The sequence below is a fragment of the Manacus candei genome, unplaced genomic scaffold (assembly GCF_025592945.1).
Source record: "Manacus candei isolate 608988 ecotype Guabito, Panama unplaced genomic scaffold, ASM2559294v1 h1tg000008l, whole genome shotgun sequence".
NCBI classification, from domain to species: domain Eukaryota; kingdom Metazoa; phylum Chordata; class Aves; order Passeriformes; family Pipridae; genus Manacus; species Manacus candei.
The window spans coordinates 18701576-18726580 of NW_026138056.1; the positions used below are offsets into that span (position 1 = coordinate 18701576).

Genomic DNA, 25005 nt, shown 5'->3' on the forward strand with positions numbered 1-25005 from the left:
CGAACGACACCCCCACTGGTCCCATGGGGGCGGGGGTAGCGCTGCCCGCGCCGGACCCCGCGACCTGCCCAGGTGCCGGGCCCCGCCGGGCAGTGCCGCGCCAGAAGGAGCCCCAGGGGCCGCCCCGCAGCGCAGCGGGAGCCACCGCCGCCGTCCGGCTGCGCGCCCGCCCCCGCGGCCCCATTGGCCGCACCGCAGCTCAAATAGGGCCGGGCCGGGCGCTCATCCCGACAGCAGCGAGGGGGGTCCGAGTGCCGAGTCCGTCCTGTGGCCCCGCCGGAGCTCTCGGCCTTGGCGGCGGCGGCGATTGACGGCGCGTCTGGGGCCGTCCCGCGATGAGCAGCCCCGATGCGGGCTACGCCAGCAGCGACGACCAGGCACAGGGCCGGTGCTCGCTGCCCATCATGATGCCGGCCATGTGCCCGTGGGCAGAGTCGCTGAGTCCGCTGGGCGAGGCGAAAGCGAAGGGCGAGGCGGCGCCGTCGGGGGCGACGGGCGGCCGGAGCAAGAGCGAAGCGCGGATCCGGCGCCCCATGAACGCCTTCATGGTGTGGGCGAAGGACGAGCGCAAGCGGCTGGCGCAGCAGAACCCGGACCTGCACAACGCCGAGCTCAGCAAGATGCTGGGTGAGCGCGGGCGGGCGGGAGCGCGGCCCCGTCGGGTGGATCCGCGAGAGAGAGGAGCCCGGGAGGACCTCGGGGCCTGGGCTGCGGGCGGGGAGCGGGGTGACCCGTGCGCTGTCGCGCCGGGGGAGATGCCGAGGTGGCGGGTCTGAGGGCGAGGAGCGGGCACCTGGGAGGAGTTCGGGATTCTGGCTGTGGGCGGGGGCGGCGGCGGAGGCGTTGGGGCCGGGCGCGGGGGCGCCCCGGTAGGCGGCTGGTCTGACGGTGTTGATGGGTGCAGGTAAATCGTGGAAGGCGCTGTCGCTGTCGGAGAAGCGGCCGTTCGTGGAGGAGGCGGAGCGGCTGCGGGTGCAGCACATGCAGGACCACCCCAACTACAAGTACCGGCCGCGGCGGCGGAAGCAGGTGAAGCGCCTGAAGCGGGTGGAGAGCGGCTTCCTGCAGCACGGCCTGGCGGAGGCGGCGGCGGCGGGGCCCGGGCTGGGCAGCGAGGGCGGCGGCGGCAGCGTCGGCGGCAGGATGTGCGTGGAGGGGCTGGGACTGCCCTACGCCGAGCAGGGCTACGGGGCGGCGGGCGCGGGCCACTACCGGGACTGTCCGCCGCTGGGCGCCGCGTTCGACGGCTACAGCCTGCCGACGCCGGACCCGTCGCCGCTGGACGCGGCGGAGAGCGAGGCGCCTTTCTTCGCGGCGGGGCTGCAGGAGGAGTGCGCGCTGGTGCCCTATGGCTACGGCCCGCACCCGGCGGCCGCCGAGTACCCGGCGGCGGGCGAGAGCCCGTCGAGCGCGTCGCTGCGGCGGCACCTGGCAGCCGGCGAGGCGCTGGGGCCGGGCGGGTCGCTGCAGGGGCTGCTGGGCTGCCCGGCGCCGCTGCACGCGTACTACGGGCAGGCGTGCCAGCCGCCCGGCCCGGGGCGCGGTCCGCCGCTGCCGCTGCCGCCGGGGCCCGTGGGGCAGCCGTCCCCGCCGCCCGAGGCCGCGCCGTGCCGGGAGCAGCTGGAGCAGCTGCCGCCCGAGGAGCTGCTGGGCGAGGTGGACCGCACGGAGTTCGAGCAGTACCTGCGCTTTGCCTGCAAGCCCGAGCTGGGGCTGCCCTTCGCCGGCCACGACGCGGCCGGGCTGGCGGCGCCCGACGGCGCGGGTCCCATCTCCTCGGCCGTCTCAGACGCCAGCAGCGCCGTCTACTACTGTGGCTACCCGGACGTGTGAGGGACTGGCTGGGGCACGGCACGGACTGGCAGAGAGGTGCTCGGCCCCCTCTCCTATTTATGTAATTTATTTTAATATTGAGAACTGACAGGGTATCTCTGACGTGCTTGAGGTTTAAAAGGGCATGCACCCTCTCTCTGTCCAGGTGGTGCAGGTCTTACCATCACTGTCCGACAGTGATATGTAGAACTGTTCCTGATGTGGAATCATGATATTAGTGACACACAGGGAATACAATTTCTGAGATCTTGTTAGAGATCCATATGCTTTTGTATATTTTACAGAGTGCTGATTTTTATATGATGGATTTGTACAGAATAATTTTGCACTTTTACAAATAAAGGGAAAATAATAAAACTGGTCTCTGATATCTCCTCAAAGAGATCTTATCGACCTTTGTAATTAATTGTTACTGCCTTTTAGACTAATTTTACAATTAAGTGCAAGTCTTCTTTACACCAAGCATTAGGTCCTCTCACACTTTCTGTAGACGTAGGTGCCTAAAAATCGACTTGTTTTGTTTTTCTTGAAGAGTAGAAAAACTACATGAAAACTCCTCCCGATGAACATTTGGGTCTGGGTCTGTTTTTAATGGAATAATGGACACACTGATGCCATTAAGAACAGCGGCTGAAGAGGCCAGATAAGCGCTGGTTTAAGTACCTCCTCAGAGAGAACGTCTTTCGTGTGTCCCTGTAGCTGCCTTTGCTGCGATGGGGGAGGGAAGGGGTGAGGAGAGACGGTATCAGATCTTCGCTGCGGAGAACGAGTGCCCTAAATCAGGATTCAAAGTAGGTGAAAAAATTCTACACGAGCCTCTAAGGGGGGAGGCTGGCAAGGAGCAGCCCGCTCGGCACCCGGCCACAGCAGAACCTTCACCCGTACCTCCCAGAATCTTACTCTTTCTCTCTTAAAGAAATCCCTTGGTCTATGTGTCATAGTTTCTATAGACAGAAAAAATTTTTTGCTTGAGAAACATGCATGCTGCAGTTAAACTTCCATGGGGGAAAAAAAAAAGACGTTTTCATTTAGATGTTGTTGCTGAGTCTCGCTGTTGGGTGGGACTGATAAATTAATTATGTCTATTGCTTAAATCGGGGGGAGGAGGTAAACAGTTATCTCGGTCGTTTGCTTTCTGAGATAAAGCTGTGGAACTGAGCCGCAGGGAGAAGGAGACCGGCGCAGAAGTGGCAGACTTGCTCACTGATTAACCTGTCTTCTACGAGGACGGGAAATTGAATCGCATGTGTTTTCAAATTAAAATTAAAGAGACTTTTATTTGTACCCACGAAAAATAATATAAATGCCATCTGCTTCATTCAGTAAGAATCTAACAGCCTTATTGGCAAAAATCGACTTAATAATCGTATACTATGAGTCTTGAGTTAAAAGGCATCTAGACCCTTCATATTTCCTAAAATAGTCTACCTTCTAGTGTCTTAATCTTCCCATTTTACTTTGTAAACAGTCTTCAATGCTCAGACATATACCTATCCTGCCACTCTCTCCTCTCCGAGGTGTACACGAGAGAAATGACGTAATTTTGAATGAGGTGCTACCTCAGAACAAAGACATTAAGATGTTTTCTTGATACTTTAATTTGAAAACAATTATTGCGTGTTCATAACATAGATACTTAAAGACAGTAAATAAATATGCATGAATGGTGTTTCCTATTGGTTGAGTTTTCCTTTTATCATGGGGTTTCAACCTACAGGATTAAATTATTTTTGCCCTTTTTGCACACGTTCACAGCTTTCTGAGGGAAAATCACTTTGGTTTTGGAAATAAATCATTAATACTCTATGGATAATTTTAGCCACCATTGCTTTTCATTTTCTCCTTAGATGCAGGTTTCTCTCCCGTCCTCTGTCCTTCATCTCAACTTGTCAGATAGCTGAAACCTGAACCAGACTTGATACTGTAGGAGGTCATGACAAAGGTTGAAAACATTCTAATCCCCCAAAATAATAATACCGGAAGTGATTTGCACTAAATTGAAATAAATATACTGGTTTTGGTAAAAGGGTTGGCTGGCACAGCAGTGTGCCAGTGTGAGGTGAAGATAGGCAGATCTTATAACCACTCCGCACAGAGCTCTTGCAGACTCAAATCTAAGAAACATTATTTTCCTGTATGCAGCCAGACATGTGGTTTTTTTCAGGCTCTCCCTATGAGGACAACTGAAACTTCTTTAACAAGTCTGAAACGTTGCAGGTTTATGCACTACAAATATACTCGAAGCAAAATTTTCTGAAGCTCTGTCCAAGCCCTGTTTTCTATAAAGCGTCTTGACTTTCCAGTTCTACATGACAAACACCCACGTCTGTCCTGTTTGGAAAACTTCGAACCTTCCTCACACCATATAAGTACCTGTGACAATAGACACACTAAAAGAAGAACTCCAAACTGATGAATTTTGTCTTTCGCGGCACGGTTCTCACCGTCAGGTGGTGAAAGCAGTTGCTACGCGTCTCGGGGGGCTGTGGAGAAGGCTCTGTGTGCCATAGACCGAGGTGCCTCCTGGTCCCTTTGCTCTGCCGCACTCTTCAGGCAGAGTCGGGGTCTGCCACTGGCACTCCGATCCCAGCACTGCATCCAAGGCAATACTCTCCCTGGAAACCGCGGTTCTGGTTTACTCCAAAAAGTAAACCACAAAGACAGGGTGACATCTGCAAACGCCCCTCTAATCTTACCAAAACTATCTTTCTCCAGTTAAACAACGACACTAGCTGAGCAGTGCCTCCGGGACCCTTTCCACAGGAGTGCTCCTCTGAAGTTGACACAGGCCACTTATGCCCAAAAGCCCCAAAGGTATTAATCTCTTTTTGCTTGTTTGTTTGTGTGTATGTTTGTGGGGGGGTTGTCCCTCTCTTATTAATTCACCATGTTTCAATAGGTCCGTAGTTACATTTCGATCTTTCTTACCACAGCCAAATCCCCTACGTTGGGGTCACACTGCATTTGGAGGAGGGGTGGGGTTTTTAGCGGGTTTATTTGGATGGGTGGAGTTTGTTTTGTTTTGGTGGTCTTTGCATGTCTGTGTGCCCTCTCTCTTCTTTAGGTATACGGGTAGAAAAGTAAGTAGGCCTAATGTGAGAAAAAGAGATTTTGGACCAAGGTGCTGAATTAAAGCCGGTTCAAGGTTTGTCAGGGCAGGTGGCCAGGAAGCCAGTGGGCGAGAATAACAAGACAATCCTTAATGCAGAGTAGCTGAGACTGGAAATGGCAGGAAGCAGTGGTCTTATGCTCTGAAAAAAAAAGATATTAACTTAGAGAATTTCTGTCCATTTCGGTAGCTATATGCTTTTCTATCTAGAAATAATAGCTAGAAGATATTAGCAACAATACTACTGCAGAATTTCACCTTGTATACAAATTTAGTTTACTTATGTGGCAACTCTAGTCTTATTTTGGAATAAATAGCTCCCCTCATCCCCCCACCGCGATTCACATTGCCTGTGAAGGACCACAGAAGCCCCTGCTGTTGGCATGCCTGCACGGGGTCTGCACAGCAAACCTCAGCCAGCCGCGCAGCCACGGCTGGCACGGGTTGGGCAGCGACAGGTCATTGGCAACCTTGTGACAAGCGATATTATTGTCATCAGGTGGCTGAGTGCACTCTACTGCTGCACCGAGTGATGCATATGATGAACAGGACTGTAAGCCAGTAATTACACGCCCACATTTGCTTAACGTTAAACAGACAATTAATGTGTTGACTAATGAAATACTTGCGAGATCAGAGTTCAATTGCCCTGCTTCAGCTTTCCGTCTACAAAAATAGGAGTTTCTTTCACCTTCTCTCTGTTTGGAGAGAGGCTCTTAGATATGGCAGCTGTCTATGTGTCCAACAGAGTGGTCTGATCAACCAAGGCTTCTCGAAACTGCAACTTTGTAATACTTTAGGTGTATGATTTTACCCTGAATTATTTACTCAGGAGGTCCATGGCATAAAGAGATTTCACCTAAGATATGAATCCTATCCCAGAGCAAATATTATGCAATTCCCCTTGTTCCTGCTGACTTCGCTTTACTGTGGATGTCGCTAAATCTGTCCTCGGTTTTGTACATTAAGCTGGGAAGAAAAACCTCGAAGTCCACACCTTTTGAAGAAAAAAAAGAAAATTATTGCCATCAAGAATAAGCAGTTTCTATACTGTAAAATGACAGGTTATGAATGCGTTTGCGCTGGTTCAGAGAAAGGGTAAGTTATTTGTTTCCCTTGCCTGGTTTGAGGGTTGCAAAGCCGCTCGGACCTCGCTGCTGTCGACCCTAACTCATGATCTGTTCGTATTCCGGGTTGCAAGGTCCCATAGCTGCTTGTGACGTCCTAAAGATGAAGATCGGGTGGCATTACATGCTTGTGTTATTTCTGAAACTCGTTTCGAAGACACTTTGTTTGTTTGTTTGAGGAGTGTGTGATTTGTTTGCCACCTCTCCTAATGTCCTTTCTCTGAACTGCTGAATTTCTATTTTTGGCCCTCAGAAGTCACTCGTACTCAGGGGAGCCTGCTGATGGTTATGACGATAGGTAGACCTGCTTCAGGGGATAAGACCTATAAACTCATGTTGTTAGGTTGTTATGTGGTGTGAATGAACTGCGAGATGCAACTCACGTCGCTGCGCGATTCTGCTCGCCTGCCGGTGCTTTAACCCGGTCGGCTATCAATTGCCCCATTTCGTGTCTGCTGAGTAAAACCTACGGCATACTCGGGAGACTGGGCGTCTCCTGTTCCAATATTCGGCACCCATCTCCAAAGAGCGCTCTGGGCAGGGACAGCGGGCACCAGTTACCAGGTTAACCGGGTTGGTACGTGAGGCTCAGCCCGTGGGTGGATGTTCCACGGGGCAACCCGCCGCCGCTACCGCCCGCCCGGCAGCCTCCGGGCTGGAAAAGCCGCAGTGGCCTCCGTGTCCCGCTGCCAACAGCAAGAATGGACAGTGCAGTGGCGGGCACGGAGAAGTGAAATAAGGGGAGGGGGCCGTCGCGCAAGCGGTCGGGAAGGGCAGCAGTGAGGCTCCAGGCTCCCAGACAGCCCACTAAAAAGCAATGCGGACTTGTAAGACAGGTCCAGTCGCCGCTGTCCTTGAGGATGTAAAAATTTTCTCAAAAATCCTACTCCAAGTTACAGCAGGGAATTAGCTGTCTAGTTTTTGCACTGGGGAAATTTAAAATATCTATCCAAGGAATACAAGTGATCCTCTTTTTTTGTGTATGTGTATGTGTGCGTGCTAAAAACCAGAGCAGAGTAGCTATTCTATATTGTGATAGGACAAGGGAAAATAGTTTTAAACTAAAAGAGAGTCCATTTATATTAGCTAGAAGGAGGGAGTTTTTTACAATGAGGGTGGTGAAACACTGAAACAGGTTGCCCAGAGAAGTTGTGGATGCCCCATCCTTTGAAGTGTTCAAGGCCGGATTGGATGGGACTTAGAGCAACCTGGTCTAGTGCAAGGTGTCCCTGCCTATGGCAGAGGGGTTGGAACTAGATGATCTTTAAGGTCCCTTCCAAGCCAAACTAGTCTATTACTTCCTGCAATACTGAGCCTACAATATAGAGCTAACTTTTGTCTGAAGGGAATTATTTCAAATTTAGGCTGACATCGTTATCATTGAATGGATTGTTTCCCGAGTATGTATTCTGTCCCCTGAACTTTTCCTAGCCTGCAGGCATTTACATTCACTTTTCCAGGTTACATACCTATGTAGAAGATGAAGGATTAATAATTTGCCTTAGTGTTGCTCTTTGTTAAGAACTAACACAGGATTATATAGTCTCGACTTCAAGCAAAACACAAATACAGGAGTACCGGGAAAGAAACTGTAAGATGACTTAAATAATTCCTATATGAGTAGCTGGAGAGAGGAGGGGGGGTTCCCTGACGGTGCTCCTGCCCCTGCTCCCCCCTCCGAGGGTTACCGCAGTGCCTGGAGGGAGCCCGGCCCAGCTCCCCCGCACACCTGACGAAGATAGGCTGGCACGGAAAAGCGCGCCTTATAGGAGGCAAAAAAAGGGCGTTAATGACCGGCAAACTTACTTAATGAGGGCACTATTTATTAGTGGTTTTTTGGGTTTTTGTCTTTTTTTTTTTTTCGCCTGTAACTTCACACCCTTTCCATTCAAATAAGATGTAATCTCATGTGTCAAGGCATGGATACTTTCAGCTTGCAAAATTACGCTGCACAAGAAAGTGCTCCAAAAAACACATCCCAGGTCATGCCAAGGTTGCAGGTCGCACGACTGCTCGTTTACGGGCAAACTTTGCATTCATCCTGCATGAAATATGGCACTGATAACACATCTTCCAAAGTACGTACAGAGAAATAGGGTTGATGGCACTATAAAAATACAATCGAATCTTAGCTGAAATTGGAAGAATTATTACAGTTGATGAGAATGTCCCATTTATCAGGACCACACTCACAATGATAGCAGTAGGACAGTAATAAAAATGATTTTAAAAAACCCTCCAACATCCTTATTTAGGGAAAACAAACAGCACTGTCTTCACAGCCTTTCTATATGTTCCGATGAACTGAGAGTCGACTTAATTTTGAACACGCCATGATGTAATGAAATCAATTTGCCAAGGAGGCAAAGCACAAAGAACGGAGGCAGCGACAGGGGCAGCCAGATGGGAAGAAGCTTCTCCCTGTACGAGGTGCTGCACTGCCACACCGGGAGCGCGCATGCAAGCAAGCATCTCCGCGCGGTTCCCACGGGGCAGCTCGCAGCGGGAGCAGCGGGGGCGGCTCCGACCTGCCCAGGTGCCGGGCCCCGCCGGGCAGTGCCGCGCCGGGAGGAGCCCCAGGGGCCGCCCCGCAGCGCAGCGGGAGCCACCGCCGCCGTCCGGCTGCGCGCCCGCCCCCGCGGCCCCATTGGCCGCACCGCAGCTCAAATAGGGCCGGGCCGGGCGCCCATCCCGACAGCAGCGAGAGGGGTTCGAGTGCCGAGTCCGTCCTGTGGCCCCGCCGGAGCTCTCGGTCTTGGCGGCGGCGGCGATTGACGGCGCGTCTGGGGCCGTCCCGCGATGAGCAGCCCCGATGCGGGCTACGCCAGCAGCGACGACCAGGCACAGGGCCGGTGCTCGCTGCCCATCATGATGCCGGCCATGTGCCCGTGGGCAGAGTCGCTGAGTCCGCTGGGCGAGGCGAAAGCGAAGGGCGAGGCGGCGCCGTCGGGGCCGGCGGGCGGCCGGAGCAAGGGCGAGGCGCGGATCCGGCGCCCCATGAACGCCTTCATGGTGTGGGCGAAGGACGAGCGCAGGCGGCTGGCTCACCAGAACCCGGACCTGCACAACGCCGAGCTCAGCAAGATGCTGGGTGAGCGCGGGCGGGCGGGAGCGCGGCCCCGTCGGGTGGATCCGCGCGAGAGAGGAGCCCGGGAGGACCTCGGGGCCCGGGCTGCGGGCGGGGAATGGGGTGACCCGTGCGCTGTCGCGCCGGGGGTCCCGGTGAGGGGCAGATGCCGAGGTGGCGGGTCTGAGGGCGAGGAGCGGGCACCTGGCAGGAGTTCGGGATCCTGGCTGTGGGCGGGGGCGGCGGCGGAGGTGTCGGGGCCGGGCGCGGGGGCGCCCCGGTGGGCGGCTGGTCTGACGGTGTTGATGGGTGCAGGTAAATCGTGGAAGGCGCTGTCGCTGTCGGAGAAGCGGCCGTTCGTGGAGGAGGCGGAGCGGCTGCGGGTGCAGCACATGCAGGACCACCCCAACTACAAGTACCGGCCGCGGCGGCGGAAGCAGGTGAAGCGCCTGAAGCGGGTGGAGAGCGGCTTCCTGCAGCACGGCCTGGCGGAGGCGGCGGCGGCGGCGGGGCCCGGGCTGGGCAGCGAGGGCGGCGGCGGCAGCGTCGGCGGCAGGATGTGCGTGGAGGGGCTGGGACTGCCCTACGCCGAGCAGGGCTACGGGGCGGCGGGCGCGGGCCACTACCGGGACTGTCCGCCGCTGGGCGCCGCGTTCGACGGCTACAGCCTGCCGACGCCGGACCCGTCGCCGCTGGACGCGGCGGAGAGCGAGGCGCCTTTCTTCGCGGCGGGGCTGCAGGAGGAGTGCGCGCTGGTGCCCTATGGCTACGGCCCGCACCCGGCGGCCGCCGAGTACCCGGCGGCGGGCGAGAGCCCGTCGGGCGCGTCGCTGCGGCGGCACCTGGCAGCCGGCGAGGCGCTGGGGCCGGGCGGGTCGCTGCAGGGGCTGCTGGGCTGCCCGGCGCCGCTGCACGCGTACTACGGGCAGGCGTGCCAGCCGCCCGGCCCGGGGCGCGGCCCGCCGCCGCCGCTGCCGCCGGGGCCCGTGGGGCAGCCGTCCCCGCCGCCCGAGGCCGCGCCGTGCCGGGAGCAGCTGGAGCAGCTGCCGCCCGAGGAGCTGCTGGGCGAGGTGGACCGCACGGAGTTCGAGCAGTACCTGCGCTTTGCCTGCAAGCCCGAGCTGGGGCTGCCCTTCGCCGGCCACGACGCGGCCGGGCTGGCGGCGCCCGACGGCGCGGGTCCTATCTCCTCGGCCGTCTCAGACGCCAGCAGCGCCGTCTACTACTGTGGCTACCCGGACGTGTGAGGGACTGGCTGGGGCACGACACGGACTGGCAGAGAGGTGCTTGGCCCCCTCTCCTATTTATGTAATTTATTTTATTTGTCTCGGGACAATTTTGCTAACTCTGTCCGGACGGAAATACGCTACTGTCCTGCAGGTTAATAGCATATTTCGGACTGTTTTTCGACTGGTGTGACAGAATGTTTACATCTTCTTTTTTCTCTGTTGTCTGTGCCTAAGGTTCTCGTTATTCGTGTGTTATCAGCACTGTTACTCGTTTGCCCAGAAGACGTTTTTAGTAGTCTTCTTAACTATATATTTTTTTTTGTATTTCAGAAAAATAAATGAACGCACAGCTGTTTCTGTCATTCTTCTTGGCCATGTGACCCTTGAGTGAGACTAATCTAAACTTAAATCTGTCATGCCCTAAGGCGGTGTGTAGCAAATGCAGATAGGATTTGGCTCTTTCACCATGACAGTGGCTCTAAAAAGGATCTCCAGGACAAACGAGGTTTTTTCCCCCGGCTGTGGCTGTATTCACCTTACATAGCTGAATGGCTAGCTCTGTGCTGCTCTTTGTTTCTTAGAGTACAGAACATGTGACTGTACTTCTGTGATTGTTCTAGTTGATTTTTTTTTTCCCCCTCTGGTTCCTGAGTGCCAACTGAACTTTCATTCGTGCATGGGGGAAAAACTTCAGCCTTTACAACAAAATAAGCTAGGTAAGGTTGAGATACTAATTTTAAAGGGTACCTGGAAATCTACTGGATTTGGATAGTTGTAGATGTGAAGGTGATTTTCCTGTACCTAGTGATTTCTGTTAGAATCAAATGATTCACGAATAGGATTGGAGCTGTATTTATAAGTTATAATATTTTCTACCACTTACTTTCAAGTCTCTTCATGCCGTTTAGTGTCGTGGGGTTCAGGCTCAGGTTTATACTAGTGAGGAGAAAAATCTGCAGTCCAAACGGTCACCTCAGTTACTCTCACTCAACTGCCAGTATCAATTGGCCATTAAAAGCAGGAGGTTTTAACATGTTCAGCTGTACTGGTGTGCTGTGACTTTTCTGCCAGTAAGAGTGCAACTACATCTAGTTCTTATCGTGACGCTATCAGGTAAGCATGAAGCTATCAACACTTCTGATGTCTCTTCCATTTGGAAGATGCTGACTGGAGTTAAAATATCAAATTCTCTACTATTACTATAAATTAATTTGCAAGTAAAAGTTCAAAAGTGATATCAATAACTTTTTTTTAGATAAGTGTGCTTTATCTTGCATTAGACTATTAGACTACTAAATTGTGGGTGGAGAAATCTTGCAGTCATGCCATTTGCACAATTCATGCTTGGTTTTATAAAAATTATATGACAGTGACCATTTTCTAAGCACATTAGGTACACACAGCCAACTATATGTTCAGACAAATCTAGTAAAAACATACTTGATCAGATAATTGTTTATTAATTCAGACAATGTAATTTTATTTAGGTCACAAGAAACCCTGATTATGTCCACTGCCATCAGTGACACTTTTTCACAGCATATAAGTGTAATATTGAAAAAAACCACTTGAAGTCGTTGCCTCAGTGTTGTAACATCTTCTTTCCCCACAACTTGACAATGGGAAAAGTGTGAAGGCCAGTGCCAGTTTTCTGATATTAGGGGATTGGGTGCAAGGTGGGAACTAAGACTGCATATATGTTAGTGTTTTAAAAACAACAGGCACTTTAATATGGAAAGAAATATTGAGCATGTTATAATTACAGGCTAGTAGAAATTTCACAGCACTGAAAACCCTGTAGTTGTTCGTATTGGATTGTTCCAATTGTGGCTCCTAGGTGACCAACTTGGGGGAGGACCATTGCGGTAATCATACTCGTTCAGTTATGGACAACTAAAACTGCCCACAAGGGGCTCTTGCTCATGAAATGGCAGAAATGTTATAAAAAATCCCTCAGAATAATAGCAGACTAGGTACTTAACACTGAATAGGTGTTTCGGTATATTGAAATAATATTAATTTTGTTTGTATTGCTTTTTTTCTTACATCGATTCACTACATGTGTCCTAAGACTCCTTTTTTCCCCCTCCCCTATAATACAGTAGTATAGCCTAGTTTGTAGCTGAGTTATATTATAAAATTTAAAAAAAAAAAAATCCTCCAGTATAAGAAGAGTAAGGAAGAGAAGTAAGCTTACTTTAGGAAATCCCAAGGTATGGTTAAACAAATTCCAGAATTAAGGTTACCAGTGGAGCTCTAATTAATCTATAGTGAGTAATATTATTATATCAGTATTAATTGTAAATTATATACATATTTTCTGTGGAACTCCAGTACAGTTAGTCCATATCTTGCACAGAAATCAGACATGAAGATTGAAACCAAAATGCTCCCTAATTATAGCACTTACAGCACCTTTTCTTCCCCAAGTCGGATTTCCCTTGCCTTCAGGTTGTGGTTATGAGAGCTCAGTGCTTCTGCACATCATCCCAAACTGATTGCTCAGTGAAATGGAAGAGACTGGTGCAATGCAATCCATCTAAAAGGAAAAATGTTATTGCACAGAATCTTAGTTTTTACAGGATACAGCTCTTCAAAGTATCATTAAATTGCCTTAACCTTGCGGTGACTCTTTTCCTGCCTCATTTCATCTCTGCTCTTGTTGGTCTCTTCTAGTCTTGCTATTCGCCTTCTAATACTGATTTCTACCTAGAACTTTGTCCATCAGCTGCATGAAATGAAACAGCAACTGAGGAAACCTCATCAAATAACAACCTCTATTCTCCTGTGCTATGTGAGCCTATATTTCAACCTGCCACAAGAGGAAGAAACAAACATTGACAGTTGGTTTTTGAGGTAGTAGTGCAGGACAGCAAAATGATGCTGGGACTCTAATCGGTTCAGTTCCCATTTTGGAAATAACAACTGTTACTTTGCCTCTGTATTTTCTGTATCTTCTCTTTTGTTGTAGTGTCCTTCTACTGTATTCTGCCTAGTTTATGCTCCTTTTGTTGCTCACATAAACCTTTTCCCTTTGCTGTAGCATGCTAACCACTCCCACCTGGTTTGTCTATTCTCTTTCCTTTGTCTGAAATTTATCTCTATTCTGTCACTTTCCTTCATGGCGTGACATTTTTTTTCATGGCTATTTGTTTCCTGTTTGAAGTTACCCACTCCCTTTATCCTTACCTCTGCTCCTCAGTATCTCCTGATTCTGTTTCAGTCCCAATTCTGCCCTCTTTTCTACCTCCTTGCAACCCCTCATCTTTAATTTTATTTTTTCCTCTCTTCCCTCTGTCGGTTCCTGCTGTTAGCCCATAAGGTAGCTCCATCTTTGAGCTGTTTCTCCTGCCTTCCTTCTTCATGTGTCATGATCCAGTGCTGCTCATGGTTTTTTGAGTTTATAACTTCTATTTTAGAGTTTCAGCCATAGACCTGGGCAGCTTTTCATGGAGGACAATGGTAATCATACCTCTGACACCGAGGGAATGCCTATCCCAGGCTAAATATTAATATTACTGCAAAAAGGTCCTAAGATTGATTTCATACAATTGAAAGAACATATTTTCCCTACCCTTATTTTCAGAAATACCTGAAGAGTTTTAGCTGAAACTTCTGTACTCTGCTGAAGCTAGCTATGTGGGATGAAAAACTGATGGTCCAAATATGTTGCTAAAGCTATAGAAAGCTGACTTCATGTTCTTGAAATGGAAAGTATGAGATGACTTTAGTTGCAAGTTGCAGGTACCCGGACCACGTTCAAAATCATCTGAGTATAATACTCAAATGTATTTGGACACTAAATTAGGAATGGGAACATCATTGAACTGATGTATTGATTAAAGGTTAAACCAAATATTTTTAAAACAATCCTATACAGGGATATTCTAATTTATCCCATATTCAAAGGCCACACTGATCATTTTCTCAGTTAAGTGAAAGGTGGTTAACAGCTTCCATTATGTCCACTGGGTACCAAGCTGGTTTGTGTGGCTGTCTGGCTCCTTGTTGGGTGGCTGGGACTTGCCTGTGCAGCGCCTGCTTCTACACTGGTGTCGACGCGTGGGCGGTGCAGACTGAGGTGTTCCTCACTCTGATTCATTGTTTTCTTTGAGCTGCTCCATGAGGATTTTATGGGCTGATTAAGTGGTGTACATGTCAATCTCTGGTGTGTCTTGTCTATCCTAATCCACTCAGATTATCTGAGCATGTTTCTGGGACTTCAAAGGGACTGTGTTTTCTTCTGTCATAATAAATCAAGCGTCATCATACAGGCGAGGCCACCAGTCTGATAAGCTGGAAATCAGGGTGAGAACTCCTAAATATTTTGATCATACATATAAAATAACTTTATTAGATTTCATTATTTATTTTTTCAATTCCTTAGAGCTGTTCTGCAGAGACCACATTGCTTTGATTAGTTTCTATGTTAATATAGTGACAGCAATGATATTCCCTCTGCAGGTATTATTAAAGCTATTGATTTTCTTATTGAAAGTCTTTCTTAAATGAATATGGATTTACAAACAAGAGGATTATATTAAGTATTTTAGCAACCAATATCTTTATGGTTGTGTATGCAGTGATTACTACATTAATATAAATTGATTTTAAATTCTGGTTACAGATTGCAGTGTGAAATGCAGGAGGCTAAGATAGCTAGTGGAGCAGAAACAATTTAACTGTGGCAGTGTAGTCCTAAATAATGTCCAATTTATACTTTTTATCAAGTAAATTATGAATAAGCACTTCATTTTACCCCAATGATTTAAAAATGTATTTAATTAAGTGGGCACATGGTCATGTGGAGACTGGGGATTTCTCACTGGGTGTCTTACTGTCCCAGTAACACATTGTAGAATACTCTTTTATATTTTGTACTTTTTTGAGATTAAATGTGGTTCTAAGGTGTCTGTCTTAGATTTAATTAAATCATGAATATAACTTATATGTATCTCTACAAATTGGAATTGTCACAGCTCTTAGAATATAAATGACATAAGTTTTGAACTTTTGAGGTAAAGAAACTGAAACACCCAAAGATCATGACATATGTCCCCTCTCACAGATAAAACTGAAACACTAATAGTGATGTCATGAGTCCTTCAGAAAAAGAATCTCAAAATTAAGAGCTTGAGGAAAAATACAGAACATTTCTAAAGCATATGTAGAAATGCCATTTGAGATACCGGTAAATATCTGAAACATAATGCAGTTTCCAGGAATTTCACAATTAAACAAATTACAAATTTGTTTCCAGCTGTTTTCATGCTTTCAGAAAGCTTGTTTTAGGGACGCTTTTCACCTGTAGTGGGACAGTAACAAGTGAAATACAAATGTTTGAGCTGCTGAGGCTCTTTTGTTATGGCTATGTCCTCTCATTACTAAATAATTAATCTTTATATCATAGCTGTATTGTGATACAAAGTAATCCCAGGTATCTGACACTGAAAAATGCTGAAGTAAGGCTTTAGAAACAAAGTTCTCCATCAATACAAATTTTTGCCATGTAGTTGTTTAAAGTAGGATTCCAACATCTTCTGGATTTTGATAAAGAGCAGTTTGGAGAAAATAAATTTTCCTCCTTTTCTTTATCAGACAGAAAACTCTACGGAATACTCCATGAAATGGGTTACCAGGGGAATATTGTTATTGTTCACATTGAGGGTGGCTGCTCCATTTACCCATAGAGAATATATTTAGGTACCAGCAAGTCTTGGGTTCTATCCAAGGCATTGTGGAATTACTTTACGGTGTCTAATTTACTTTAAAGCTTCTTGTTATTGCCATTTAGAAACAAAATTTATCCTGCACACATCCTGTTTAAAACAAAAATTTGTCCTCTGCTGAAGAAAGATAAAGAGTATTAGAATATGTTTTTGTGGTTAAAGGTTGTGTTCAAATTAACTGGAAAGGTGAACCACTATTTGTGAATTCATGGACCTGAATTGTTTGATACAATACAAATCCTGGTTTCAAATGCACAGATTAGTATTACTGGAGAACAGCTAAGGAAGAGTCAGGTTATGTAGTCTTGATTTTTGTTTTATGCTTTTATTAATTTAATGAAAAGTATCACTTCTAAAAGTTACTGTGAGCTAGACTACATGCATTTTCTTGATTACATGCATATTCTTTCTATATATCAATGTATGATAATTTTGCTTGTGCAAAATCAACAGTGAAGTCAGTGAATCATTTCCATGAGCAAGGTGAAGCAGATTTGTCATCAGAAGAATGCAATGTGTATGAATTTTTCGTTAGTTTTAATTGGGTGTGATGATTGAAAGTGTAATATTGAAAAAATACTCACTACTATTGACATAAGAACCTTGAGTCACAGCATACTGGGCTTGCTCTAAAAAGAATGGACTTAATTTACCAATGATTTGGAATTACAGGTTAAACCTGTAGAGAGGTTTATGCATGGAAAACTTGCTAGAATTTGTCAAGATACAAATTCTGTTACTTCTATTCTCAGACAGAATTATCGAAGTTATTTCACTAAAATATTATTAGAGAGCAGAATAAGAAGACCTTGTACAAACCTGAGGCAAAAAAAGAAGATCTATTTTGCTATTCCTGAAGAAATCAAAGTAATGTCTCTGGGAATAACCCACTGTTTTGTACCTACTCTTATATAGTCTGGAAATCCCCCGAGGAAATGTGAAAAATAACAAGGCTGTTATTTTGCTGCTGTAAATTTAAATGCCTGAAAAAGATCATCTCCTTCAACCATTTCTTAGCATCCTGCAAGGAGTCTCAGAGAGACAGGGGATGCTTCATCCATGAGAAGAGTCCGATTTCCAATTACAGCACCTAAAGCATGCTTTAGGTGCCAACTTCCCAACAAGTGTAGCATCACCTGTACTCTGAATCATTACTGTGGGGGAGAGCTACCTCAGTCAAGATGAGTTTGTTGTACTGAGTGGTTGGCATATTTAGGTAAGTAAGCTTAGGTAATCACTTGTTGTCTGTTCAGTATAATCTTTTCTGTAGTCATTTGCAGTCTGTTCTGGTTGGAAGAGGCAGAAAACTAGGCTTTGTCTTTCAAAATTTACAAAAAAAAATTCAGTTGTATTTAATGCCAGGTCAGGCAATTTTCCAAAACAGCCTGTTACTCAGTGAAACACTTTCTTTAGAAACTTGAGAGCCTTGACAAGATGTCAAGTAAAAGATCTAAATAAAATTTGCTTCAAGGAGATCAAACTCAGAGCACCACTTCTAAGAAATGAAAACACTTGGTTTGAAAATCCTGTGTCCTGTCTTGACCCTGAGTGACAAATCTGAGGTTACTACTTCGTCATTTTTCATGGTGACATACCCAGTAACACTGATCCAAGTTAAATTACTATTTTTTGGATTTATCCCAGTTTTGCTCTGACAGTAGTGTTCACGGGGCTGTAACTGGAGTAACTTGACTGCCTTGGGTTTGTATCAGTACTAGGAGCTTTTTGTGGCTCATGGTGGACATGCAAATGCCTAACACTTCAAGTGGTCTGAGGGGTAGCTTTCAGCCTATTGGTGTTTACTAAATTGCCAGAGGAGCAGCTAAGTGCTGTTGAGGATTTGGGTCTATGCAACACTTACCTCTGGTGATAGTACCAGTGTAGCTAGACGGCAGCACCTTATAACTTTTCTGGAGTGAAAACAAACTGCTGTCACAAATTTGGCTTCATGCTTTACTCATCTTAAATGTGTGGAGCAGAATTCACAACTCATCTATTATATTTTTTCATAACAATAAAAAAATCAAATATACACAATGCAGTCTGAATGACTGCTTTCCCTCAGCAAGCTTCATGCTGAGAATGTAGTTAGGTTGATGTGAACAGCCGTGCTGCCTGCCTTCAGGGGAAGTCTTGCCAGGGAACATGACCACTAGATGGCCAAGAAAGTATAAGTAGCACTCTACAACAATTTGTGGTAGCATACTCTGAATTTCTATAAATGAAGATTATGATTTAGATTAGATTTTATGATTATGATTTATGATTAGATTTCTTTGAAAAAAAATTGTGATGGGTTGTGTGTAATCTATGTTTAGAAACAGAGGGTATTTTTAGGTAATTCTCAAGTTTTAGCAGAATTTGAAAAATCTGATGTAACAGATATCTGAAACTTTTTTTAGGGCTAAATTGGACATGAATATTCTTTCATTGCTAACAACCTTAAAATGCTTCTGCCAGTCAGGATGAGGTATCTAGATTGACTTGGAATACCTAAAGTAATTCAGAATGACTACTTATTGCTGTCAAAATATATGATCTGTGAATAGTTCAGTCAATGTGGACTTACTGCTGTAGAGAAGCTGCCTGCAGCAGTAACAGAATTTAGCATGTTCAGGCTTGTTCTGTTGCCTGACAACCTTGACATAATTGTGCTATTTCCTCTATTTGTGTAACAGTCCCTGGCTACAACACACAAGATTGTTCACTTGGGCAAGATTTTTCATTTTATTGTTCCCAAATGGCCTTCGTATAATTTGCTGTGCACACACGACTGGTGTATTGCAGAAATAACTACCCAAATCCTAAACTTCAGCAGGACAGTTAGCTACCCCACGTTATCCAGAATCCATTTGTTTATTATATTTTATTTTGAATTTATGCTAATAACATAGCTTTTGACTTTACACTGCTAAGAATTTATTTTACATGCGAGAACTATTGACTGCTTTTAGTCTCCTTTGGTTGTGATCAGCCAAGGGCAAGTGTGGCTGGAAGTGCACATAAGATTAGAATTTTCCCTGAAATGAAGTATTAGAAATTCACGGGATTCCTTCTGCAGTGTAATCTACACTGTTTCTCACCTCTGCAACCTGGAAACCAAGCAGTCTCCTCTTCCTCAGGGAAAGATTTGTTTTCTTCATTGCTGTGTTTCCTGTATTACTCACTTTGCCATTCAATACCTTCAGAACATGTTGCCGACTGCACTCGGTAGTGACAAATGCGTTCATTTTGCTTTTAAACAAGTTTAGTGCTCATCACTGTAACTGTGGTGCTGCCATTACAAACACTACTTTTTGGGTTAAAGTCTGAAGCATGATGTGGATGGTCTGTAAGAATAATATATATATTTCATAATGTTATTAGATAACATTTTTAGCATTCCAGGTTTTTTCCTGTCAATGTGAATGTTTTTGAATTTTACTGATGTTAAAGATCTGAAAGAAAAGCCAACAGACTTTTCTTATGATCTGCTATCACACATAAAATTGTATTCCTGTTTCATAGAGAGAAGTTTAACAAATGGCCTTTATAAGCAAATATGTGTTGTGTTATGTACTAGTCTTTTCAGATGCTTTTTCAGACTTTCTGTTGTTTTTTTTTCATAATTTAGAGGATCTTCTGTAAAAATCATAACTGTACCTCTCAAAACAGGAGCAGAATTTTTAAATATTTTAAATATTTTAAATATTTTTTAAATAGCCAGGTGGCAGTAAGATTGCCTTTAACTTTGAGTTGACATTACCAATAAGGCCATAGCATATCCCTGTCTTTTGGAAGTTTGTAATCATTCTGGTGTGCTATGTTCTCATCTGCAGCCTGAGAAATATTCTCTCAAGGTTTACAATATATTTTAATTGATGGATTCTGTGACCCAAATACCTTCCACATGATGTTATACGTGTCTAAACTTGAGGGTCTGACACCATTTGAGATGTCCTAGAGGTATTCAAGACAATAACACAAGGCTGGCAGATATCACATAGGACCTGTTGAAGACCTTCATCCTTGTGGAGCAGCATGTTGGCCGGAGTATGCAATTGGTCATGCAAAATAAGTAGCTCCTTCTGGAGCTAAATTTGTCATAGATCTGAAGTGTTCCTCGGTTAAAACCTGGGAGTGAATGTCAGTGTCTGAGCTAGATAAAGCTCATTTTCTCATGTTACCTCTTCATTTGTCTCAAGTGTTATGTGAAATTACCCCAGTTTGTAGATTTCCTGGAAGCACTCCAAGATTCCTTTTATGCCAAGTGATGAATAACAATAAGTGTTGTGATGTCCTGTATAAACAAACCATCTAAACTAGACTTTTCATGCTTCCTAAATTAGAACTAGAGTAATATCCAGGAATTACAGATATTTTCCAGTATCTGTAACCTCCATGAGTTCTCATGACTTACTTTAAAGCAAGAGAAACTAACTGATTTCCAAAGTTTGCCCCTGTTATCCTTGATAACAGGAAGGCAAACAGTGTCAGTTTTAACCATGAGTATCTCAGCCTGGAAAGCTCCTTTGTCAAACAAGTTTTCCCTCCTCTTACAGCAGGAGCAAGGAGACCATCCTCTGAAACATTGCACTGTTATTATAGCATCTTAAATACAAAGCGCTGAGAAAACACAACTAATGGAAAAAAATAACAGTAGTCAAGAACTGAGGAGAGAAATGATCCAAGTGGGAAGGTAATTAGATATATCTGCATTAGGCCTTTAAATCAGTAGTTTTTTGTTGCTAGATTTAGTTAAAATTTTCAAAACTGGTTGTTATGCAATCTCCAATTTTCTAAAAATAATGATTTTGGAACTGGTGGAAACCAATGGTGGAAAAATCTAAAATCTGAGGTAACTCAGTGAGAATAAACATGGCATTCTGTTTCACAACCTGGGAACAAAAAAGGACAAGCCTAGTGGTTTTCTCAAAGGAAAGCCTGACCTGGAAGGTTGCAAATCATTTGACTTAATGTTGATAATCAGAAAGATATTAAACCAAACAGTTATCATTACAAGCAGTGAGAGGATAGAGAAACTAAAAGAAAACAGATTTTTCAAGAACAAATTTTGTCAATTCACCACGATTTCCTGTTTTAGCAGAGTAAATGTTTGAGTGTTTAAGGGAGAGGAACTATATATAGCTTGACGATAGTAAAACTTGTAATGCTGTTATATGTTACTTCCTCCTAAATTGAGGAGATGTGGTCCAGGTTAAATCACAATTAAGAATAGTTATCAGTGTCTTCACCTAGAAACGGAAAAGTTCTTTCAGATGGAATCCTTATACAGATCCATTTCTTTACTTTTTACTTTTAATAATGAGTCAGATGCATAGACTCTACTTATAAAAATTTTGGATTTTGTTAACCTGGGTAGGGCCACAAACATTATAAATTATAAGATTAGAAGCTAAAATTATCCTGGTAATTTGGAGAAATAGCCTGATATCAACAAGAAGAAATTCAATTAAGGAAAACACAAATATAAATAAAAGAATAACTGACTATATGCATGCTCTTAAAAAAGAGAAGGGAGAGAATCTTAAGGCAACAGTGGCATGTGAACCAAGCCACTTATCCAACAGAATACTTTGGTTATGAATGATTCAGTCAGAACAGCTTGAATAGTTGCTGTTCCTCAGTGGGGAATTACTGCAGCTCAGCTGAGACATAACAACTGACTGCAGTTACATTCTCAGTCCCCTGCAGTGTAAAATAAAATATGTTACCTTAATCTCTTTCTTTTTTCATCACATTCCTAATGATCTGAGTCAACAAAGCAGCTGTGCAAAAAAGCAAAAGTCATCTTGGCAAGACATGTGTCACATCCAAGAGTTAATTGTTTCACTATAAGAAGTAGCTATGAGATCTCAGATAAGTACTGCATCTATGTTTGTACATCACACTTGAAGAAAGATAGAGATAAGCTAAGGGTGGGGACAGAGATTTGAAAACATGATGTGTGAGTAGAGAGTGATTGCTCAATTTCTGCTCACAAATGAAAGGATGGTGATCAACTGTTCTCTTTGGTCATAAGGCAAAATTATTTATCTCAACTTATTTTCCCCCTAACATAAATAAAGTACCATTAGTGTTTTCAATGTAAATGGAATTGTTCTAGATGTAAGCAATTAAATAAGGCATGTTAAATGTGATCAAATAATATTTCAGAGATTGTCACGACATGCATTTTGGTATTTTTCTTTATCAACAAAATGGCATGTTCTTAAAATGTGTTAACAGGATACGATATGATAGTAGGGCTGCTCCCTTGTTTCTTGACTTGGATCTCAGCTTTTAGGGAATGATGGAACAGACTGCAGGAAAAGAACTGACCTAGGTACAACAATTAAATACCACAGGGAGTTCCTATCTGCTGGCTCCTCAGGGCATTCCTCTCATCTGACTGTACAGTAAACGACTCCAGCACCTCTCTTTTCACTTCCTCCTGTAGGTTAATCACAGGTGCTCAGTCCCCTTAGACATCTTCCCCATTTCATCCATCAGTAGCCTTCAGTAACCTCACATACTCATCCCCATCCTGAGAACATCTGTGCAGGAGCAGGCACCTACTCTTGGCAGTGGTAGAGAATGTACTGTGTCATTCATGAGATGATGTGGATTTTGTGGAAATTAGTTTATTAAATAGTTCACATAGTATTTCACAGGGAGCACCACATGCTGCTGAATAACCATTCATCAGTTCCAGCATACATGCTCTGTATGACTCCATGTTATAACTTGCAGGAATATTTTCATATTAATATTTTCATTAACATGAAGAGTCATGCATGCAGGGCCACATCTTGTCCTTAGAGTGTACCTGAACTCACTAATCTCTGTAATATGTGGTCAGAAAGTTAGTCATCTATTGCATGGTTGTTTCTGCAAATTTAAAGTGAAATTTTTCTAAAGCAAAAATCAGACTCTGAATTTATATTTGATGTCGTACAGCATGGGAAATCGTCAGAACAAAATTGTCTTGGATTTTGTATTTTTACTCATATGACATGACTAATTGTTTTAAGATTATCAGTCTCCTATAGCGAGTTCCTTAATAGCAAAGTGCTAGCTGTTGAACAGAGAAGGGCATGTCCTTATAATCATAGAATCATTTAGCTGGAAAAGACCTTTTATATTGAGACCGACCATTAACCCAGCACTGCCAGATCTGCCACTAAACCATGTCCCTGAGTGCCACATCTAAACATCTTTTAAATACCTCTACATATGGTGACTCAACCTGGGCAACCTGATCCAATGCTTGACAACCCCTTCTGTGAAGAATTTTTTCCTAATATCCAGTCCAAACCTCCTCTGGCACAACTTGAGACTGTGTCCTCTTGTCTTGTCACTTGTCACCTGAGAGATCAACCCCTCCCTGGCTACAACCTCCTTTCAGGTAGTTGTAGAGAGCAATAAGGTCTCCCCTGAGCCTCCTTTTATCCAGGCAAAACCACCTCAGCTCCCTCAGCCACTCCTCATAAGATTTGTGCTCCAGACCCTTCACCAGCTCCACTGCCCTTCTCTGGACACGCTTCAGCACCTCAGTGTCTTCTTGTGAGGGGCCCAAAACTGAACACAGGATTAGAGGTGCAGCCTCAGGACTGCCAGATATAGGATTACTGCAGTAGCAGTTCTTTTTCAAGAAAAATAATAAGTGAATTGCAGTGAAAAATATCATAGCCCTAGAACTCTTTTCTGCTGCTGATAAAGCCTGCTCATTGTGGATGCTTTTCTTGACTTTACCTCCATGTATCTGTGAATTTTTTCATAGTCATGCCTTCTGAATAGGTTGAGAAACAGAGATGACATGGTAAGTCATTCAGTTTAATATCTATTAGAGCCAGAGACACTGACCTTGTCTGATGCACTCTAGCCATGAATCATAATTATTACTGCGTTGTTGAATGTTCAGGCAGCAATCAGGGGAAATGAAATGACTGTGTATTATTTTGTGACGTGAGAAATGAATTATGGAAAAGCTGGACTTGGACTGTGTAAACTCTTCTCAAGTCTTCAAGCTAATTGTATTGCCATGAACATGGTTAATCCTAAAAACACACACACACCTGATAACCTACATGCACCTCAGATTAGGAAAGAGGATCTCACTTATTTGGTGAGAAAATAGAAGAAAATGTTATTGGCTTGCCTAAAGGTTTACTGGTTGTTTTCACAACTGAAAGCTTTGTAATTGTTGATTTTAAGCTTTCACATGGCCAGGTTATCATGTTATGCTCCTAGTTGCCAATTTTAACTTAAACACATTGCAGTAGGGAGCAAATCTCTAAATCAAACATAGTAGTTGAATCATATTAGAAAAAACCCAACAATATAAACAAGGAATTGACATAGACAATCACAATGGAATATTTAAGTCTTCGGGCAATGTAAGTTAGGAGTAAATTTTCTTAAGAGTAACCCAAACATTTCAGATTGGATTAATTTAGTTGTTCTCATCATAAATACATTTGCACAAAAGCTAATATTATAATGTAAAGTTTAACTTAATGCAGATTTCTTTAGCTGGAAACTTGACTTTATAATACTTGACCACTTCTTTCATTTACAAAATAAAAATATTTTCTGATTTTTTCTTAATTGTTTTATTAAAAAAAACCCCCAGCATTAAACTTTTCTGAAAATTACATTTTGATTTTTTTTTCATAATTCATGAATAACAGACTTCTTGATATTTCCTGTTGCAAAGATTCAACCTTCACGTTAAAGCTTATTAATAAGAAACCTGAAAATAAAGTTCCTATCAATTTTAAAATATTCTAAGCTGCATTTATGGCATATATATGTAGAAATGATTTTGTTTGATTTGTGTTTCTCAAAAAATGAGGAACACATACTTGGACTCTTCAAAGTAAGACATTAAATTGACACAAATAGGCTAACAACTGCCAGTCAGTTTTGA

At 44.6% G+C, this 25005-nt stretch overlaps 2 protein-coding genes across 3 annotated transcripts; both read left to right on the plus strand.

The window, feature by feature from the left end:
• Positions 1-182: 182 nt before the first annotated feature.
• On the plus strand, positions 183-10811 carry LOC127462991 (transcription factor SOX-17-like). Of its 2 annotated transcripts, XM_051771959.1 has the most exons (3): positions 183-627; positions 905-1869; positions 10420-10811. In XM_051771959.1, the coding sequence occupies exons 1-2, from the start codon at positions 336-338 to the stop codon at positions 1831-1833; spliced, it is 1221 nt and encodes a 406-aa protein (XP_051627919.1). In that variant the 5' UTR covers positions 183-335; the 3' UTR covers positions 1834-1869; positions 10420-10811. The 2 variants fall into 2 exon arrangements, with proteins under 2 accessions (XP_051627919.1, XP_051627909.1); XM_051771949.1 differs by lacking the exon at positions 10420-10811 and having other exon boundaries at positions 905-2194.
• On the plus strand, positions 8867-10394 carry LOC127462990 (transcription factor SOX-17-like). Its single transcript, XM_051771934.1, has 2 exons — positions 8867-9160; positions 9452-10394. Exons 1-2 carry the CDS (start codon positions 8869-8871, stop codon positions 10381-10383), a joined length of 1224 nt encoding a protein of 407 aa, XP_051627894.1. The 5' UTR covers positions 8867-8868; the 3' UTR covers positions 10384-10394.
• Positions 10812-25005: the final 14194 nt, after the last annotated feature.

Excerpts from the sequence above, each read along its gene's own strand:
- LOC127462991 (XM_051771959.1), top strand. The coding sequence starts at position 336 with ATGAGCAGCCCCGATGCGGGCTACGCCAGCAGCGACGACCAGGCACAG. Across the intron at positions 628-904 it reads CGAGCTCAGCAAGATGCTGG|GTAAATCGTGGAAGGCGCTG; the intron begins GTGAGCGCGGGC and ends TGATGGGTGCAG.
- LOC127462990 (XM_051771934.1), top strand. The coding sequence starts at position 8,869 with ATGAGCAGCCCCGATGCGGGCTACGCCAGCAGCGACGACCAGGCACAG. Across the intron at positions 9,161-9,451 it reads CGAGCTCAGCAAGATGCTGG|GTAAATCGTGGAAGGCGCTG; the intron begins GTGAGCGCGGGC and ends TGATGGGTGCAG.